We start from the raw sequence: 16,949 nt of genomic DNA on the forward strand, positions 1-16,949 counted from the left end.
ACAGGGATTGGGAGAGTGGGGGAACAGGGATTGGGAGAGTGGGGGAACGGATTGGGAGAGTGGGGGAACAGGGATTGGGAGAGTGGGGGAACAGGGATTGGGAGAGTGGGGGAACAGGGATTGGGAGAGTGGGGGAACAGGGATTGGGAGAGTGGGGGAACAGGGATTGGGAGAGTGGGGGAACAGAGATTGGAAGAGTGGGGGAACAGGGATTGGGAGAGTGGGGAAACAGGGATTGGGAGAACAGGGATTGGGAGAACAGGGATTGGAAGAGTGGGGGAACAGGGATTGGGGAGGGTGGGAAGAGGGATTGGGGGAGGGTGGGAACAGGGATTGGGGGAGGGTGGGAACAGGGATTGGAAGAGTGGGGGAACAGGGATTGGGAGAGTGGTGGGACAGGGATTGGGAGAGTGGGACTGGGATTGGGAGTGTGGGGGAACAGAGATTGGGAGAACAGGGATTGGAAGAGTGGGGAAACAGGGATTGGGAGAGTGGGGGAACAGGGATTTGGAGTGGGGAAACAGGGATTGGGAGTGGGGGAACAGGGATTGGAAGAGTGGGGGAACAGGGATTGGGAGTGGGGGAACAGGGATTGGGAGAGTGGGGGAACTGGGATTGGGAGAGTGGGACTGGGATTGGGAGTGTGGGGGAACAGGGATTGGAAGAATGGGGAAACAGGGATTGGGGAGGGTGGGAACAGGGATTGGGAAAGTGGGGGAACAGGGATTGGGGGAGGGTGGGAACAGGTTTTGGGAGAGTGGGGGAACAGGGATTGGAAAGTGGGGGAACAGAGTTTGGGAGTGGGGGAACAGGGATTGGGAGAGTGGGACTGGGATTGGGAGTGTGGGGGAACAGGGATTGGGAGTGGGGGAACGGATTGGGGAGGGTGGGAACAGGGATTGGGAAAGTGGGGGAACAGGGATTGGGAAAGTGGGGGAACAGGGATTGGGAGTGGGGGAACAGGGATTGGGAGAGTGGGGGAACAGGGATTGGGAGAGTGGGGGAACTGGGATTGGGAGAGTGGGACTGGGATTGGGAGTGTGGGGGAACAGGGATTGGGAGTGGGGGAACAGGGATTGGGAGTGGGGGAACAGGGATTGGGAGTGGGGGAACAGGGATTGGGAGTGGGGGAACAGGGATTGGGAGTGGGGGAACAGGGATTGGGAGAGTGGGGGAACTGGGATTGGGAGAGTGGGACTGGGATTGGGAGTGTGGGGGAACAGGGATTGGAAGAATGGGGAAACAGGGATTGGGGAGGGTGGGAACAGGGATTGGGAAAGTGGGGGAACAGGGATTGGGGGAGGGTGGGAACAGGTTTTGGGAGAGTGGGGGAACAGGGATTGGAAAGTGGGGGAACAGAGTTTGGGAGTGGGGGAACAGGGATTGGGAGAGTGGGACTGGGATTGGGAGTGTGGGGGAACAGGGATTGGGAGTGGGGGAACGGATTGGGGAGGGTGGGAACAGGGATTGGGAAAGTGGGGGAACAGGGATTGGGAAAGTGGGGGAACAGGGATTGGGAGTGGGGGAACAGGGATTGGGAGTGGGGGAACAGGGATTGGGAGTGGGGGAACTGGGATTGGGAGAGTGGGACTGGGATTGGGAGAGTGGGACTGGGATTGGGAGTGTGGGGGAACAGGGATTGGGAGTGGGGGAACAGGGATTGGGAGTGGGGGAACAGGGATTGGGAGTGGGGGAACAGGGATTGGGAGTGGGGGAACAGGGATTGGGAGAGGGGGGAACTGGGATTGGGAGAGTGGGACTGGGATTGGGAGTGTGGGGAAACAGGGATTGGGGAGGGTGGGAACAGGGATTGGGAAAGTGGGGGAACAGGGATTGGGGGAGGGTGGGAACAGGTTTTGGGAGAGTGGGGGAACAGGGATTGGAAAGTGGGGGAACAGAGTTTGGGAGTGGGGGAACAGGGATTGGGAGAGTGGGACTGGGATTGGGAGTGTGGGGGAACAGGGATTGGGAGTGGGGGAACGGATTGGGGAGGGTGGGAACAGGGATTGGGAAAGTGGGGGAACAGGGATTGGGAAAGTGGGGGAACAGGGATTGGGGGAGGGCGGGAACAGGTTTTGAGAGAGTGGGGGAACAGGGATTGGGAGAGTGGGGGAACTAGGGTCCCAGGGTGGCCGGTTAGTGCGTGTAAAACCATCGGAAGTTCCATGTAACCGGTGCTTTAATTTATTGAAGATGAGCCAAATGGAATCTCCAAGAACTTCAGTGTTGCTGCCACTCTGCTTCTGATGGCTGGAGTTACCTGTTCACATGGCCGTGCCTCGGTGCCACTGCCTGGCCCGGAACTGACCGTTGTCGCATCCATCACCATGGCGATCGGTCGCCGGAAATGATGTTAACGCGCGTGACCTGCAGCCGGAATTGCATTTTGGAGTCGGAGTGACTTTGTTCGTGGTTTGGGTCAAGGGTCTATGGTGATGGCTGCTCTCCGTGCGTTCTGTGGGCGCTTACTTCCACAAAGCCGGCGTGGGGCGGCTGCTGGGCTGCAGCTTGGGGTCCGAGTGCTCGGTCTCAAGCATGTGAGCAGCCTGCCTGCTATTGATGACGTGGTGAACGGGCTGAGCGAGGAGCAGATGCAGGTAACCACTCGCTAACCAGAGACCAGTTACCACTCCCTAACCAGAGGAAGGTTACCACTCGCTAACCAAACACTCCTTAGTTTCCCCTATCACAAGACTCTCTCTGTTTCATATTTCTCACTCCTGGGTTCCTCACTCTGTCCTGCATCACTCTATCCAAAGTCTCTCTCACTGTCCTTAAACACCTTGTTGATTTATCTTTCTCACTCCTTATCACTCAGTACTTTTTCTCCCAGATCTTTTTCTACCTCTCCTTGATCCTTGGTCTATTTGCAGGTTTACACACACGCTCTCTCTCGCGCACTCACTCTCTCTCTCTCTCTCAATTTCTACTCTGTATTCCGAGTCTCTCTCTGTCCTGTGGTTCTATCCCATGCTTCTCTCTCTCCTACTCTTTATCCAGTGCCTTTCTTCCCCCCCACGACCCGCCCCGCGGGACAGAGGGAGGCTCTCCAATAGGTCTCTCTCTTTTTCCCGGGTCTCTCTATAAACTCACCAGTACCACTTTGACCCCAGCCAAAGTCATCTCCTCTCTGATAATTGCAGAGAAATAAAAAATATATAATTTCTACTTGAGGGCTAAATTTGAATGGAATACTCATCGATTTGATCCATTCTGTAAGTGACGCGCGCAGCTGGATTGATAGAGTCAATCGAAACACAGACAAAACAGGATATCAGAGCCTCTACTGCCAGGACATTACTGTGCAGCCTCATCCAAATGGTAACATCTCTCTCTGTATAAGCATCGTGAGATTTAACGGGACCGCAGTGTCTTCGCTCGTGTACATTGAAGCACAGGGCAATAGGGAATATCCACCAATCATTCCCTCAACTTGCAGTCTGGCCTCATCTCCATTCCTGATTCACTAATGCCAAATGGAAAGTTGGGGAGCAGTTTTAAATTCTAAAACTTGTTGGGAGAGAAATGTTCTCTCAAATCTACAATCACATCTCCCTCATTCATGGAGAAGTTGATCCTTTACAGAGATGCTGGAGTGGTGCTCCAGTGAGCTCCAGCAGCACTGCACCCCTGGTTACCACGAAATAACCAAACAGCGAGCCGCTAGCTAACCAGAGACAGGTAAACACAAACTAACCAAACAAGGTGAGCCACTAGCTAACCAGAGACATGTTAACCATGAACTAACTAAACAAGGTAAGCCACTAACTAACCAGAAACTGTTAATAGGCATCAAAAGAAAAGCAAGCCATGAAACAGATGGCTGAGATTAATTTGTAATTATAGATTGACTTGTCAGCTAATCAGTGTCTAGCCACTAACCAGAAAATGAAAATTAAAACAAAACTGCTGGAAATCTGAAATAGCAATTGAAAGAGTATATAAATGTTTTTGGGAGATAAATTGGGAAAGGTTTGTTAGAGTAGATTACTTACAAACACTTTAAAACAGATCTTATTTGTAATACTGGAGCTCTGCTAATGCTGGACATATCAGCTCCACAACTTTTGCAAGAGCTTTGGAGAGTGCCCAAGAGACTTCACTAATGAATTGTTGTTTACAAAAGGCAACAGATGAAAAATCTTTTTGGAGCCACAGATTGTCTGAAAGAGAACTTGTTCTAAGAAGGTCATGTGGTTTTGCAAGCAGTGAGAGTCAAACAGGCTTTCTCTCGAAGAGAGAGAGACACAAAGAGATCAGTTCTGCAGTGTTACAGTCAGTAACAGTAGCTGGGACTAGAACAGGACAAGCTGGCAAGCTTGTGGAAAGCCTTTTGAAGGACGCCTGGTCAATGGTTCATGCAAAAGGCTGCATGATGTTTCACGGAATAAGAGAAACAAAAAGGAACTCTGGTGACCTGAAAGAAAGAGGTTATCATCTGGAGAACCCTGAAGGGGCAAGTTTTGTCAGCAAGACCCTGAGGTGACTGATAGAAGTACATCAGTTGTAGATGTTCTGGAACAACAAATCTCTCTCTGAAAACCTACAAGAACCTTCTTGAGCTGTAATCATTTATCTTTCAAGCACCAGAGCCGGGTGAACTTTATATATGCTAAATTCTGTGCACAGTATAAGAATTATCTGCATCAATGAACTTGGAGGAGCGAGAAGTGAGATTGGGCTGTGAGCCAAAAAACCTTTCTGAACTTACACACACATTACATACACATGCACTTAGAATTAGAAGGGGGTTAAGTTAGATTAGTTAAGTTAAAGTGTGATTCTGTTTTCATGTTTAAAGATAATTAGAAGCAACTTTTGTTTAAGTCACTATTTGTCTTGGTGAATATCTATTCCTGCTGCGTTTATGGGTCCTCTGGGCTCGTAACACAACAAACAAACAAAAAATGCTGTGAACACTCTGCAAATTGGGTAGCATCTAGAGTCATAAGCATATCTCGTGTATGACAGCCAGGGTATGTGCCCTGGGTGCCACTTGAAGGGGGTGTCACTGTCCTCGCCTTGTCCCCCACTGAGTAAGCCCGGCATCTAATTCTGTCTGTCTGTCTCTCTCTCTCTCTCTGTCTGTTTATCTGTTGGCTGAGTGCAGTTTCCTGCCCTGGGTGGGCTGAGAAGCTTCCTCCCGAGAGCTGAGAGAAAAGAGGGGGTGGTGGTGCTGGAACCCTGCCTGCACTGCCACCCCTGGCTGGAAGGTGCTCAGTGGGATGACCATTCAAGGACAGAGGGAGGTTCTCCAATAGGTCTGAAGATGGTTCCAGCATTGTTGCTGCCAAGGCTGGATGATTAAGACATGTCCCGCTGAGACTCCCGTGACCCATCCTCAAGTCTGCTCCGTGCTTCTGCAGGATATCCAAGTCAGTGGAGAGGTTGGGGTTTGTTTAAGGAATGGGCAGAGTTCCACCTATCAGGATGTGGGCTTTGCTGTTGGAAGTCAGATGTTTATTCCAGGTGGCTGTTCTGTCCCATTTTTTCCTCGGACGAGGAGCACATTGCGGAGAGGACAGGTAGGGAAGGCAAAGTGGGTGGATGGCGTGGCAGTGGTGAGGGATGGTTGCAGGGAAAAGGGTTGAAGTAATTGTTTTAATGGGGGGGGGGCGTAATTTCAATGCTTACCATAGATGCTATTTTCCCTAGATATGCCATGGGAAATAGTTTGCATATTCAGGTCAAAGATATTGAACTGTTAAAGAGAAAATGAGAAGAAGGGAGTGGGAGAAAAATGCTCATCAGATCAGGTAGTAACAATGGAGAGCTCTAATAAATAACCTTTCGGGTCAATGACCGTTAAATAGAACTAGGTAACTGATTCTGACTGGCAACTAATCATTAGTGATGATTGGTTTAGAAACTAATTAAAATTGAAAGATAACTAGGAGCAAAGAAGAAGCTTATGTGAAATATATGATTAAACAATTCATGTTGTGTATTGTACAGGACCCCACTGAGTCCATTGCTGAATACAAATGAACTATTGAGGTTAATCCCATTTTCCAACATTAATCTTTAGCCTTGTAGGTTGGAGCACCCAGACACAACTAAAGTATGGTGAGTTTCTGCCTCTAAATCTTTCAATCAGTAAATTATAGATTCTCTCAATTCCCAAATAATTGTTATATTTAAATCAGTATAAATGGCTATTGACCACCCTGCTAAGGATTATATGATTTCTTGGACAAGTATTGAAAACCTTTCCAGAATATACAGTTACAGAATCGGTCTGATCGCACAAATACATCAAAAGGGATCTTTTCAAAAAAGGAGACCCAGGATGCTGAAATCTGAAGCGAAACACACTCTGTGAGAAGAACTCAGTGAGTCGGGCATCATCAGTGGGATGTAAATAATGGATGACATTTTGAGCTAAAGCCTTAATCAAGATGGGAGAGATGTAGAGAAGCCAATGAGGGTGGGGTGGGACACGAGCCCTATTGGATTGGAAAACCAGGTTGAGGTGAAATCGGATGGACAGAGACTGTAGATTGCTAGATGCCAACTTTAAATAAAAGAGACAACAGAAATGAAGGAGGTCTAATTTAGACATGCAGCACAGAATTAGGCCCTTTTGGCCAAGAACCTGTGCTATCCAAGTACTCCAATTAACCTGGAACCCCCATACATTTTGAACAATAGAAGGAAACCAGAGCACCCAGAGGAAACCCATGTGTACTTGGGAGAATGAAATGTTATGAGCCCAGAGGACCCCAAAAATCCAGCAGCAATAGAAATTCACCAAGACGAATGGTTACTTAAACAAAAGTTGCTTTTACTAATCTTTAAACATGAAAACAGGATCAAATGTTAACTTATTACTCTTAACCTAACAACCCCCTTCTAATTCTAAGCACACGTGTATGTAATGTCTGTAAGGTTAGAAAAGTTCTTTGATTCACAGTCCAATCTCACTTCTCACTCCTCCAAGTTCATTGATGCAGGCAATTCTTATACTGTGCACAAAATTTAACATTTATGAATTTCACCAGGCTTTGGTGCTTGAAAAGTAAATGGAAGATTCTTGTTGGTTTTCAAAGACACATTTGTTGCTCGTTGGACACACACAACTGATTCCTGAAGATCAGCCACTTCAGTGTTTGCCGTAGAAACTTGCCCCCTCAGGGTTTTCCAGATGATAACCTCTTTCAGGTCACCACAGAGTTCCTTTTTGTTTATGTTATTTCAAGTGAAACATTATGCACCCAGTCCTCTCTGATTGTATGGACCACAAGGGCTTTGACCAGGCTAAACCAAGAACTTACAATCCTTCTTCAAAATGGGGTTTTTCCACCAGCTTGTCATGTTCCGGTCCCAGCTGCTGCTGCTACCTGTAGAACTGAATTTTCTCTCTCTCTCTGAGAAAAACCACATGACCCTCTTAGAACAGCCAACTGCACTCAGACAGACTGCGGCTCCGGATCTAATCTTCCAAGTTCGTTCATCGGTTGCTTTCCAAAACAATAATCCGTTACTCCACAGCATGTCCAATTAACATCTACATGTGAAGTCTTTATAACCATATAACCATTTACGGTGCAGAAACAGGCCATTGTCGGCCCTTCAAGTCCGCACTGGTTCACTAAAACAACTCCACTAGCTCAAACCTCCCGCTCTCTCTCCCCCTCACCCCCCTTTTCTTAAATGACAGAAGGGACCCTGCTGCAACTATCTCATTCGGAAGTTCATTCCATTCTGCCACCACTCGCTGAGTGAAAAAGCTACCTCTAATATTTCTCCTAAAGTTTTGCCCCCTTACCCTTAACTCATGGCCTCTTGTTCCAACCTCCCCTGCCCTTAAGGGAAAGAGTCTGTTTATGTCTAGGCATTCTTGCAAAGGTACCCGGAGCCTGAACTGTCTGACTTGAACAGAGCTCTGGCATTTTAAATGAGATCTGTTTTGAAGTGTTTGTATATGACCTACACTAAAAAAACTTGCTACAATTTATCTCCCATAAAACATATCTATATAAAATATAACAATCTGTCACAGTACAAACTCCTTACAGACAGCACTGGATTTGAATCCAGGTTGCTGGTACTGTAATAATGCTGCACTTACTGCTATGCTAAATGTGTCACCCTGGTTGTTCAGGGTAGAATGGATTATTAGAAGACAAAGGCTTCCAGTGATGGAATATGACAAGAAGAGAATGTGATGCTGGTTGGGAAGGGAGTGGGGGTAAGATGGTGGAAAAATCCAGTGGAGATGGGAGGGAGGAGAAGGGTGAGTAAAACAGCGAACATATTCAGTGTGGACATAGGGAGGGGGCTGGGGTTTGGTGGTGGAGGGGGAAGAGAAAAATCAAGTGTGGAGATGGGGTTGGAGGGAGATAATACCAAAGAGAAGGGGATCCATCCCCCTTCCACCTCCATGTTCTCACTGGATTCTTCTTCTCCCTTCTCCCAATCCTGGATCCTTTTGGTCTCTATGCCATCATTGTCAACTTCTTCCAGCACTGGTAGACTTTTGTTTTCCAATCACAGCATGTTTTGCCAAAATAAGGGCTAGATTAGTATAAAGTTCACCAAGTATTAAGTGGATATTCCAATTTTTGCATTAAAAAAAAACTTTTGAGTAAGTTGTACATTTTTAGAAGTAAATTTTAAAAAAAACTACAGTTAGTTGTCATCATCTGCTATCATATTCTGATCCTTCACATGAAATAATGGATTGGGAGAGCCAAGTGGTAAACTGAAAAGTTGTGTAAGTGAATAGTTTGCTCTGCTTTTCAGGCATTATAGGTTTTTTCTCCTCTTCTAGGGCACTGGTGTTTTGACAACAGTGAGATGACTTTGAACATCATTTTTAGTGTACTGTTGGCTCTGTATTAACCAAACGGAGAGCTTATAATTGTTTAAGATTCTGCTTTAAATTTCAACTTTATTAAACAATATACTGGTAATGAAAATTAACTATATTAGTACTTTAAATAAATATTTCAAAAATGATAAGAACTTTGTTTGAGATTAGTGTTCTGTTATTTTAAATTTTTCCCCTCTTCCAATTGAGTCAAGAAACTTTGAGCCCACCCTTTTGACACATGTGGTCAAACCTCAGAGCTGGTCTCTTGTGTCTGAATATTCCTGTGAAAGGCACATTTCCCACATGAACAAGATTGGCCATTGACTCACTATGACTCTTCCTTTGTTTCCCTTTGAAGGCTCACACTGTGTCACTTGATGATCCCCTCTTGTTCCACGACTCAAAGTGGACGTGGCAGAGCCAGCTCGAGTAAATGTGCAATCCGTCATGTTATTGCCTTCAGAAATAATTTTGACGATAATAACTTGTATTTACCCAGCAGCTTTAATCTAGAAATACATCTGTTTTTGTCAGGTGCTGGAGTGACCAATCGGGTACTGCTGGGATCAGTGTGAAAGTGTCATAGAGCGATTCAGCATGCAACAGGCCCTTCGACCCAACTAGTCCATGCTGACTAAGTTGCCATTCTGGGCTAGTCCCATTTTCTCACAATTGATCCATATCCTTATAACTCATTCCTATTTATATATCTGTCCAAAAGTCTTGAATGTGGTAATTTTATCCATTTCTATAGTTTGCTCTGACAAACATCTTGGGCTCCAGCTGGTCACAAAACACATCAATGTAATGCTCCTAACTTTGCTGATACAATAAAACTGGGTGTGCATTGTGTTGAGGTTTAGATGATAAAAATGGAGATATGAAGAAATTTCTTCACTGAGAGTTGGTGAACATGTGGAATTCCCTACCAGAGAAAGCTATAGAGGATGCCGTTGAATTTTTTAAAGTAGGAAATAGAATTCTCATCCCACAAGGCATCAAGGGTAATTGAGAGAATGCAGGAAGATAGTATTGGAGTCATGACGTTGAATGGTGGAGCAGGCTCAAAAGACTGAATGGTATATTGCTGCTCTGGTTTTCTCTGCTTTTAAAGTATCCTAATAGTTTTTTAAAAATCTTGGGGATTACAGATTACTCAAAGAAATGATGAATAATAGACAGTTTATAGCTTTATTAAGAGCCAATTATAATGTAGCCCATTGGACTTGGTCAGATAGGCAGTTGAAATTTCTTTATAATTTGTGGTAATTGATACTTCAAAGTTGTCTTCTTGTACAGATCAGGGCTTCAGGTTGAAGCTTAATACTCAAGAAAGTTCCCATATTTGCTCCCTTTTTCTCTCTCCTGTGTCTCTGGCCTCTGTGTTCTTGGAAATCCTTCCTTGAGGACCTTCAGGAGGTGGGCAAATTTGGTCAGTTTAATTACAATCCTCAACTCAGTGGTCCAATTAAAAGAAGTTGGATGCATGAACAGGAGTACTTCTGGTCACCTGTTAACTATCTGCATGAGATCATCTCTTCAGATATATTTTGCTTGGTGTGCATTCTTCTGAAGATCACCTGCTTGATAGGTAGGTACCACAAGATTCTCCAGCTTCTTATCAAGTTTTGAAAAATTGCTTCTTTCTGAACCATGCCCTTGGTAGTTTTTAACCCTCTTCAATAGTATTTCATAGCTGACTTGGTTATCTCCATTTTTCTAACTTCCAGCTGTGGGAAATAGGGTAAAGAATTTAGTATTTCAAAGGCCATAATCTATTAATATGAAGAGTAGAGGCAAAATTTGGCCAAATTAGTTTTATTTATTTCTTACAATATCAAGAGGTTTCATAGAAGTTGTTTAAAATGGGTCAAAGAAAATATGATCAAAGGGCCATTTTACAGTTGAGAGTTTAACTGATTACTTTTTGTCAGATTCAATTGGCTTGGGTTGAGCAACCAAGCTTTGTTCTGGATGATGTTGCCAAGGGAAAGAAGATGACTAAGAGTAAAGAGAGGGAAAAATAAATCCTTGGTAGAACACAAGAGATACTTTCTCCACTGCACTGACAATTACGTTAGTGCTGTGTCCTGTTCCTAAGATGAGCTCATCAATTTTTATCAATTACCACCAATTTTCACCCTGCCCTTATATTCATTTGGTCCATCTCAGATACCTCTTATCCCTCCATTACCTAAGGATGTGCTCTTGCTCCATTTCCCCATCCCGTCCCCACCAACATAACAGTGTTAGGGTTCCCATTATCCTCATCTCCCTCCATTCAGCATGTTATTCTCTTCAATTGCCATGAGCTCCAATGAGAACCCTCCACTATGCACATTCTCCCCTCTCCCTCTGCTTTCTGTAGTGATCACTCCCTTGTGCACTCGTCTCTTCCCACTAATGGATTAAAGAATGCTGCTCAATCATTTCAATGGGTGATGGAAGCTTTAGGACATGGTATGACCAATATCTTCATTTACCTCAACAACATTTTAGTGGCCAGTGGGATTAAGGAAGAACATTTGGAACATCTTCAAACACTTTTTATTCATCTTCAAAAGTTTTTACTGACCATCAATCTGGATAAATGTGTTTTTGGACAAGAAATGATTGATTTCTTTGGGCATAGGATTACTCAGAAAGTTATGACTCTACTCCCAACCAAAGTTGAGACCATTACCATGTACTCAAGGCCTGCTACATTTGAAAGCCTGCAGAAATTCTTGGGAATGGTAAGTTTTTACTGTCGGTTTCTTCCGGTAGCAGTTCAGATCATGAATCCTTTCGATTTACTGTCCAGAAATGCCAGAACCATCCATTGGACTGAAGAAGGAAACGATGCCTTCTTGAAGATGAAAGATTTGCTGACTTATGCCACTATGCTTAGCTACCCAATTTTAAATGTAGACACCGCCCTTTGTACAGGTGCTTCCAGTATGGCTGTAGGAGGTGCACTTGATTAGTATGTCAAAGGGCAATGGAAGCTGTTACCATTCTTCAGTTGCCATCTTCGTGAAGCAGAGAAGAAATACAGTACTTTAGATAAGGAGCTTTTGGCCATTTACTTATCTATTCAACACTTCCATTATTTTTTGGAGGGCAGAGATTTTACCACGTACGTCAACTACAAGCCCTTAACATTTGCATTTTCCAAGGTCACAGAGCCCTGGTCAGCTCGACAACAATGGCAATTATCATTCATTTCAGAATTCTCCACAAAAAAACTGCTTATTTCCAGAAAAGACAATGTAGTAGCTGATGCACTTTCCCGCTCTGCTCCATTCAAGATTTCTTCTGCAGATCAAGGTATTGACTACACAGCTTGGCCGTAGCCCAAGAACATGGTCATGAGACGAATGGATATCAGACTGCGATCACGAAACTTCAGTTGAAAGATGTACAGTTTGGAGTTAATAGCAAACTTCTCCTCTTGATATATCAACAGAACACCCATACCCAGTAGCTCCGGCATCATGGAAATATTGAGTATTTGGATGTGCATGGTCTCTCACATCCATCAATTAGATTAACCATTCGTGTGGCACGGTTTTAAAGAAGACGTTGCACAAATGGTGAGGTCCTGCACTGCCTGCCAAAAAACAAACATTCAATGGCATACTAAGGCACCACTACAGTCCTTCCCAGGAGTTATTCAGCATTTTGCTCATGTCCACAAGGACATCGTTGGTCTGTTTCCTGTTTCAAGAAGATGCCATTTTTTTTTTACAGTAATAGGTTTGCGTGATGGCCCGAGGCCATGCCTAGGGTAAATGCTGCTACAGACACTTGGGCCAGAGCGTTCTTCAGTTCCTGGGTGTATCGTTTTGATTTACTAGTGATTGTTACTTCAGATAGAGGACCACAATTTACTTCCTCACTGTGGATGGCCTTGTCTCACTTGCTCAGTACAACAATTCATCATACGAATGCCTATCATTCCCAGGCCAATGGAATGGTGGAAAGATTTCATCAACATCTCAAGTCACCCTTGATGACTCAGTGAGAGGGCCCGAACTGGGCTGATGAGCTGCCCTGGGTATTACTGGGCATTAGAACAACTCCAAAGGAGGACCTCCAAGCCTCATCTGTGGAGCTCGTGTACGGCACACTATTGGTGGTTCCAGGGAAGTTCATCCCCTATTCCAGCTCCAGCAATAATCCTAAGGAACTGCAGGCTAAGGGAGACCGTAGGAAAATGGATCTCTATACCACCATTATCACCTGGAGAACACTTCTTTTGTGCCTGAAGACCTCAAAAACTGTGAATATGTCTTCATCCAAAGGGGAACACTTGGTCAACCTTTACAGAAGCCCTACAAAGGACCTTATAGGATACTCAGACAAACTAAGTCGACCTGTATTTTGGACATTGGAGGGAAGCCACAGTCTTTCACTATTGACAGGCTTAAACCAGCCCATGTGGACAAATTTTCCCCACTATTGTAGTCAACAGTCCATCGCAGAGTTCAACAACCTAAAAGACAGACAAACTTTTCTGCCGGTTCTGGAGGGGTGGGGGGGGTGGCGGGAGGGATGGGGTATAGCACTATAACTCCAAGTAGGCATCAAACCGGCCGTGTAATGTCAGTTTGTGATGATGTCAGCGCGTGTCGAGCGCATGATTCTGGATTTTAAAAGGTCGTGCGGGTGATAAAGCGTAAATCTGTTTGATTCACTCTAGAAACGCCTTGTGTAGTTATTTCATCGTGTCTACTGTGATTCCAGTGTCCACAAGTTGATTGTAAGAGTTACTAAATGATTTTGATTCATCAGTGAGATTGTATATCTGAGATTGCTGATTTGAGTTTTCTTGTCCACAGTAGTATTGTTTTGGTTTGTAGAGATTCTGAAACAGTTTTCTTCACCTTGGTCTCCTGCTGTTCACCCTGCCCCCCCCCCCCACCACTTCTTTGCCGCCATTAGAGTGAACTGTTTCATTGCTGTTTTTAGGTGTCCTATTCAAGAAATATTCCTTTCATGTCTTCAACAGGTAAGAAAATCTAGTGGAGTTCATAACAAGTAAGGATATGGAAATTTGCCCTCAAACTCTTCCTCCTATCACCATTTTCTTATCTTGGTTAAAGGAAAGTATGGTTAACTAAAAATTCATTTGGACTTTGAGTCTGTCTTGCCATTTGTCAAGGACATGATTGATCTTGCTCCTTTTTATAGCACTGTCTTCATCTCCCTTAATTCCTTTAAAGTCCAGAAATCTATTGATCTGTATTAATCTTGAATATATTCAATAATTGAGCATTCTCGGCCTTCTGGAGTAGTAAATTCCAAAGATTATTCATAATCTGAATAAAGAAATTTCATCTTGGTCCAAAATGGCCTCCTCCATTTCCTGACTGTGATATCTGATTCTAGACTTATCAACAGGGGGAATATCCTCCCTGCTTGCAGTCTGCAGAGACCTTTTAGAATGTTGTTCCTCTAAACTGGACAATTCTGACCTAGACAGCTCAATCTGTCTTCGTGTGGCAAACCCACCATTCCTAGAACAGATTTAGTAAATTTCTGCTGTACTCGCTCTGGGACCAGTAAAGATGACTAAAATTGTACACAGTATCCAGGTGCAATCAAAGCAAAGCCCCACATAATTTCAATTAGACATTTTTCCTGTTTTCATATCCACTCATAATACAAATCACATCTTTATAAAAGTTTTTACTTCAAATTTAACATTTACAGCATGGTAACAGGCCCTTCCAGCCCACGAGTCTGTGCTGCTCAAATACCCCAATTAACTTACAGCCCCCGTACATTTTGGAAGAATGGGAGGAAACCGGAGGGCAGACACATACAAACGATGCCTGATTTGAACCTGGATAACTGGCACTGCAATAGTGTTGTGCAAACTGCAGTGCTAACCGTGACATTTGCAGCATCTTCACATTTGTTTTTAATGACTTGTGTACGAGGACATCTAGATCCTTCTGCAAACCAGCATTTCCCAATCTCTCATCATTTAGAAATCGCGCTGCTTCTCTGTTTTGAGCATCAAATGGGATAACGTCACATTCTCCATGTTACATTGCTTCTGCCGTGTTCTTGCCCACTCACACTGCTTGTCAAGTGTTCTCTTGAAGCCTCTTTGCATCCTCCTCCTCCCTACTCACAATTCCATCAAGTTTTATATTATCAGCAAGTGACAAACACATTGTTTCTTTTGTCTCTGGAGAACTGGTCTGTTATGCTGTCGATTACACTATCATCTGTACCATTTGAGTATTAAGGGTAGTCATCTGCATGCAGCATTTCAGTCTATAAGATTTTCCTTGCTGTATGCAGATGACTACCCTTAATACTCAAATGGTACAGATGATAGTGTAATCGACAGCATACACTATCTGTGTGGTTCTGTGTAACCTGCTGTATTTCTCTTCCATTTATGTTATTGTGATACTGCCAGCTAGAACTTTCTGTCTGAATGGATGAATAAAGGAAACTATCCATTAACTTTTAAGTAATAACTACGTTGTTATGTTATTTTATCTCTTCTAAATAGCTTCGACAAATGGTTCAGAAATTCTGCCAGGATCACCTCCTTCCCAAGGCCCAGGAAATCGACCAGAAGAATGATTTTCCTGAGTTGAGGGTAAATGTGACATTATATGTGGCTCAGATCCTTGTCTATAAGACACTGATTTCTATCTGAAAGTTTAAAAGTATACATCAATGTAATCCCATAAAGTATTAAAACTGCTCAGGAAAAGAACCAAATGTTACATTGTGGTAAATATTGGCTTGGAATGCTTTGGCTTTCATTCTGCAACTGTTACACAATTCCATTGATTCATATCTGCATGTGATAAAACAAAAATCCTTCTACATCTTTATTTTTCAATCTAGCATACCTTGCGCTGATCCTTTCTATAGTAATAACTATAAATCCAGTTACCAATGCTTTTTGGTGGAAGAAAAATGTGAGCTATTGTCTTCTAAGATCTAAATATTTTCTTGCCACTCTTGCTGAAACCCATGGAGGTAGCCTACTCTTTGTTCATCATTTCAAGAAATAAATCTTCTCATCGCCCTGCACCATTTTATGAAGGCATTCTTAGGCCCCCCCTACCCCCACCCCACCCTATTTGATGCGCTCCCTTTCGAGGTGGTGTCCTGCTCACCTTAATGCCCTATTTCAATTGGTTTTTTTACATCGAACGTGCATGATTTTTTTTTTCCGTTCTGAAGCGTCTCCCCACCCTCCGGGAGTGGCCGTTCACACAGGAACGACCAAACCTCCAAATATCTCTATCACACCGCAAGTTTAGACAGAATACCTGAAGTGCAGTATTTTTATAGGCTGGACGTCCTATTCATTAGCCCATTGTTCACGGATCACCTGCAGTTCAGTTTAGACCGCAGGCGATCTGTGAAAATGACTAGGGGTCGAGGAAGTAAAGTGCCATGAGTCCTCATTCCCATTCTGATCTTTTTACACGAACTGCGTTCCAGGAAATTGGAAATAATTTCCTCAATGCAGTGGCTGTGTTTATATTTTAAAAAAATACATTGGTTTTAATCTATGTTCCTTTCATTGTTTTCTGGAGATACTCTTCTCCCCTTACCCCCATTTTATAAAAGATATTCCCATTTTATGAAGAAGAGTTCCTCTTTTTCATGGAACCATAGAACATTACAGTGCAGAAACAGTCCCCTTCAGCCCTTCTAGTCTGTGCTGAACCAATTTTTTTTTGCCTAGTTTTCCACCTCAGGCTGTAAAACTGGTTATCCTTCAATTTAAGACTGCCCCCAATGCGCTACAGCAGGGTGGTGCTATTTTGAGAAAGCAGTCAACACGCAAGCATTTTTGGCATTCAACTAAATTGGATATAAAAAGTGAATTAAATAAATGTCTTGCTATTGACATCAGTAAATCCAATCGTCTGTAAAATCTGCTAATCTACAAATCCCGAGCATGCTGAATTATTGGAGGAGTGTATCTTGTGGTTTGGATTTCATTGTTAAAATGTTCATCTCAATTTGATTTATTTCCTCCTTTTGATATTCAGGCATTTTGGAAGCAGCTTGGTGATCTTGGAGTTCTTGGGATCACTGCACCTGGTGGGTTCTAACGGCCTCAGTACCTATTGTTCAACTATGCTTTACAGAGCAGCAATTTTAG

At 43.9% G+C, this 16,949-nt stretch overlaps 1 protein-coding gene and 1 long non-coding RNA gene across 2 annotated transcripts in view; one reads left to right on the forward strand and one right to left on the reverse strand.

Annotated features, from left to right (window-relative positions):
* The first annotated feature begins 2,363 nt into the window (after positions 1-2,363).
* Positions 2,364-16,949, forward strand: part of ivd (isovaleryl-CoA dehydrogenase) — a 43,252-nt gene continuing 28,666 nt past the window's right edge. Inside the window, exons 1-3 of the mRNA XM_069917175.1 lie at positions 2,364-2,597; positions 15,330-15,419; positions 16,837-16,888. Of these exons, the coding sequence (XP_069773276.1) occupies positions 2,430-2,597; positions 15,330-15,419; positions 16,837-16,888 (310 nt within the window). The 5' untranslated portion in view covers positions 2,364-2,429. The remainder of the gene's footprint in view (positions 2,598-15,329; positions 15,420-16,836; positions 16,889-16,949) is intronic.
* Positions 10,257-16,949, reverse strand: part of LOC138753781 (uncharacterized) — a 56,148-nt gene continuing 49,455 nt past the window's right edge. Inside the window, exon 4 of the long non-coding RNA XR_011351428.1 lies at positions 10,257-10,545. This is a non-coding gene — a long non-coding RNA (uncharacterized lncRNA). The remainder of the gene's footprint in view (positions 10,546-16,949) is intronic.

Source organism: Narcine bancroftii, chromosome 2 (assembly GCF_036971445.1).
Source record: "Narcine bancroftii isolate sNarBan1 chromosome 2, sNarBan1.hap1, whole genome shotgun sequence".
In the NCBI taxonomy this organism is placed as follows: domain Eukaryota; kingdom Metazoa; phylum Chordata; class Chondrichthyes; order Torpediniformes; family Narcinidae; genus Narcine; species Narcine bancroftii.